General features: G+C 45.1%; 1 protein-coding gene across 1 annotated transcript; it reads right to left on the bottom strand.

Annotated features, from left to right (window-relative positions):
• Positions 1 to 1,243: 1,243 nt before the first annotated feature.
• On the bottom strand, positions 1,244 to 3,957 carry LOC120699277. Its single transcript, XM_039983222.1, has 2 exons — positions 3,575 to 3,957; positions 1,244 to 2,530 (listed from the first exon to the last, which is right to left on the bottom strand). The coding sequence occupies exons 1-2, from the start codon at positions 3,907 to 3,909 to the stop codon at positions 1,450 to 1,452; spliced, it is 1,416 nt and encodes a 471-aa protein (XP_039839156.1). The 5' UTR covers positions 3,910 to 3,957; the 3' UTR covers positions 1,244 to 1,449.
• Between the last annotated feature and the right edge of the window lie 261 nt (positions 3,958 to 4,218).

The raw sequence follows: 4,218 nt of genomic DNA, 5'->3' as shown, positions 1-4,218 counted from the left end.
TGTGCCTATAGAATATATTTAGAGTTGAGTGTAACTTGTGTGTCACAGTACCTCCTATCCAATCATTTATCTTACCCCTGTTTATGTATTTGAATATCCAATCTAGATTAGTTCATTAACTAGCTTATGTACTTCATATCGCCGCCTTCCCAGCGGAAATATAAATGACACATCAGTATACTCTTGGGTAAAATACTACAGTGTTATTCCGTGCGCTTGCAGATTCGTTCGTAGTTCATGAAATACCTGCCACTCCCCTTGGCGTCTGCGGGCATCATCGCTGGTGATCAGCGGTGGTGTTGGTAGTCACCAACAGCGCTCACTGGGGCCTAGGTGTAGGGCCGGGGTGAGGGGTTAGGGGCGACTTAGGGAGAGAAGGGAGTGGGGTGACGGCTGGTGGGTGAGAAACCGAGGATAGAATTTTCGGGTTATATACCTAGAATTGCTAGGTGGGCTTCTATTGGCTGATTGTTTTGGGTGTTGATGGAGCTCCGTGGTTAAAATTTAGAATATGCCCCAAATATGAAGTATTTCAGGTATCGGAATCCGTAAATCCGCGGATAAAAATTAGAACCCAAACCTGAAACCTGCAGACCCGAAATCCATAGATATCCGCCTAGCACCCGCCCTGCTGCCTTCCCTAGGTGGGATGGATATGGACCACGGCAACCGGCTGCAGCGGTATGGTTGCTGTGGGCCTCGGATGCACTTGGCTCTTGGCGGGATGGATGCGGAGCACACGGCAGAAAGGACCAGGCGCACGGCGGGCTGGACGGGGTCGCTGCCGCTTGAATCAGGCGGCGGTGCGCTAGCATGGCCGAGGGGCATGGCTGTTGCAGTGTTGCGTGCATTGGATGCGCTCAGCTCTTGGCAGGATGGCTGAGCACGAAGGCCAGGACCAGGAGTGCGGAGCCTGGACGTGCCTGCAGGGCTGAGGGTCATGACTGCTTTGCGCCTCTGCTCTTGGCAGGATGGATGCGGAGCGCGGCAGCCTGGACCAGGAGCTTAGCGAGAATGTGGTTCTGCCTCACGCCGCAGAGAGTTTCCTAATGCTTCTGGCCGATGTCTTCAAATGCCATGAGCAGATCCTAACTTGCGCTGCAATGGTCTCGGATGATGGTCGCACATCCGAGTGGTACGTGTAGCATTACTTGCAAAAAAAAGAGGCCTAACCCGCATTGCATTTCTACTGATGTAGCCATCATTTGTAAGTAGTAGCGCCTCGGTTCTTGGTCCCCACAAATGTGAAAAGTAGTGAAATCATTCTTAATAATCCAACAAACCGTCTCCCCTTAACAAGTTAAGGAAAGTATTATTACAAAGTACAACACATAATAGCGCACACGCAACATAAAACACATCAAATAAAAGCACACGGTAGATCCCATCATACTGGCAACATGCAAAGGGCTTCTCAGATTGCATTATTGAGTTGTCTTCTCAGATCTTCTATTCGTTGATCTGCGTCTCGAAACCATAGCTGTTGACTCCACGGTAGATCCCATCATGCATCTTCGTAACAACTATCTCTCCGGTTGTTAACATATCCTCCTGGATGTATGAGAAGGGAATTTCACATGTTCCCTCTGTTGCCACCACTCGAACTGTCCTCTTGCTGTGTGCAGGGACCTCAATTTCTTCTTCATTTGATTGCTGTTCAGTGTGAGATTGAGTTTCTCCCCAGGTGTATGATCCACTAAACTCACTTGAGATCTCAACTGATGTCTCTGCAATTGCTGGAACCCCAGCTTTGATGGTGGTTGTCACACCAAGCTTCCAGGAGACATTTGAATCCCATCTCCTCTCCGTCGTTACACTGTAAGATATGGTTAGCTTACTCTTGTGGGGCCTACTTGTGCTGTTAGCAATTGTTTTAGTGTAAAAAGTGCGGGGCTTGAGGTCGTGAATATTGACATCTTTGAGGCGGTACTCAACGCCATAGATCTTTCGAGATAGGACAGTTTCATGCAGCTCTAGCTGTGCCTCCCTTGTGATGGTAGGAACCGCAGCGTTGAGGCAACTCGTCTTGCCTTCGGTGGTCAACCTCTTGCAGTAGTTGTTGTTGCCGAGGTTCTGAAGTGCGCATTTGCCGCCCCCAAGCAAGAGCGCTCGGAACACCGTGTCAGGATTCCTACTGGTGGTGTCATCGGAGTCTCCCCAGATCCAGTTGGGGCTGCGCCTCCAGAACTTACCATAGTGACTCGAGTATATGCGGATGGTGCCATCGCTGTTTGTGTGAATGATGTTTCTCACCGTTGGATCAGCAATGTCATCCGACGAAAACTCCAAGTAGTTGAGGTTCCATTCAACCTTCCTCGCCCTGAGGTACATGCCATTGTCACCCTTGAAACAAACGTATTTGGGCAGTAGCATTTGTCCTTCTAGATTGATGACACTAAACGTGTAGGCATCTTCTTCATCTGGTTTATCTTTGTTTCCTAGCAGCAAGGAGCCAGCTCTGAGGGTCTTTTCGGTTGGATGAGCATCGGCGCGCATGTAAACACTTCTTTTGAGCCTGGCGTGCTCCAAGCTGCCGTAAAAAAATATATATATCTAGCGTCAGATTCTTCTACAAAGCTTTCATATGCCACCATAAGCAACAATATGAAACTTTCCTTTGCTTCAAAAAATATGAAAGTTTCCTTTGTAGGGATTACATCAATTTAACTACCAACATGTATAACCCTCATGTTAACTGTGTCTTTCTTTCTTTCTTTTTTGTGCTAAGCCTACACATACTAATAGAAATCTTGTTTTTTTTCCGGAGTCCATTTATGATTAATTTTATTCACATATATATATTTTTACTATGTCATGGCATCTGAAAAAAACATGTATACTTGTTTATTACAAAACTTAGCGTTATTGCCATATGTACCAATATACTAAAACATCATGGAGAAAGTGCCAATTAAATAATGAAGTCCATTAAAAATGACATGTCTTACCAGCAAAAAAAGATGACATGTCTGTGCTTATGTCATCAGTGTATAGTTTGTCCACTTGTAAATGTGAAAAATATACCTAATAATTCAATATATGACAGAATATCCACAAATATATGAGTTACAGTTGCTACTGGGGTTGCTGTTCCAAGAATCATTATATTTATTATCCGTGGTATTATGCCAATCTGATGAGTTAAGAATATAGCCTTCAGAAACAGGGAAATGTCCGTTAAATTCCAGTGTGACGAAACGGCGTAATTATAGCTATCACCTTGAGCACATATTTTCCTTTATCTTGCAAGAGCTCTACATGCACATATAATTAATCCCTCCTAAAAAGGATATGTGAAGCCAAGCAAATCAAAGTTGTTTCTTGGTTCCTGTAATCAACTTCTTTGCAATATTTTGTGACAACAATTACACACATGGATTGACCTTGAAATAGTTTCACATATATACGTGCTCCCTCCATATTTGTTTTGTTGACCTCAACACAGAAAAGTCAGTGCAAAATTAGTTCAGTTCATCAGCTGTGGGGACGTCAACAATTTCAATGATGACGTAGTACTTGGCACAAGTTATGGCATATATGAGCAAGGAGTAGTCAAATGGAAAGCCATACGTACTTGACATCATCGACGTGAACACTGCTGGGTTCATGCCGGAGCACCGTGCAAGAAGGATCTGATAGGTCCTCTTGGGGCTCATTTGCATCACCCATGAGGCACCACTGCTGGTTAACCTCACGGGCGACCCAGTACTTGTTGTTGTAGCAGCATCTGATGTGAACGTGGCCGTCGTGCTCCCTGGACAGCTCTGCACGAAACCTAGTGTAGGGACTGAGGACATCTTCCCCACTCACCTCAAGGATTTTCTCTTTCTCAGGCGAGTAGCGCAAGTATTTGCCATTAATCTTAGACTTAAGAGCAAAGCACCCGCCGGTCACTAAAGGAGATGACATTCTCTCTCTATCTCTGTGGGTTGTCTCTCGTGTTGTGTGCGTGTTTCGCCTTGCTTTGAAGCCGCTGCTCTTCCATGTATTTATAGCATGCCCGGGTGACTTGTTACGAAGGAAGAATGCAACTTCTACTACATCTCTGCGGGGTGAAGTTCTGTGCGTGCAACTTTCACCTCTGTTAAAACATCATTCACACATGTGTTTACCCTTGAAAGGTAGCAATCATAATTAATGACATGCATTCTCTCAAGAATTTTCACTCTCATTAAGGACCTACTTGGTTCTAATATCTTTAATAGTTATCTAGTTGGT

The sequence above is a fragment of the Panicum virgatum genome, chromosome 1K (assembly GCF_016808335.1).
Source record: "Panicum virgatum strain AP13 chromosome 1K, P.virgatum_v5, whole genome shotgun sequence".
Lineage (NCBI taxonomy): Eukaryota > Viridiplantae > Streptophyta > Magnoliopsida > Poales > Poaceae > Panicum > Panicum virgatum.
This window is presented reverse-complemented; position numbering and strand designations above follow the sequence as displayed.

Coding starts and splice junctions, on each gene's coding strand:
- LOC120699277 (XM_039983222.1), bottom strand. CDS start 3,909: ATGTCATCTCCTTTAGTGACCGGCGGGTGCTTTGCTCTTAAGTCTAAG. Junction 2,531..3,574: donor GTTCACGTCGATGATGTCAA/GTACGTATGGCT, acceptor TTTTTACGGCAG/CTTGGAGCACGCCAGGCTCA.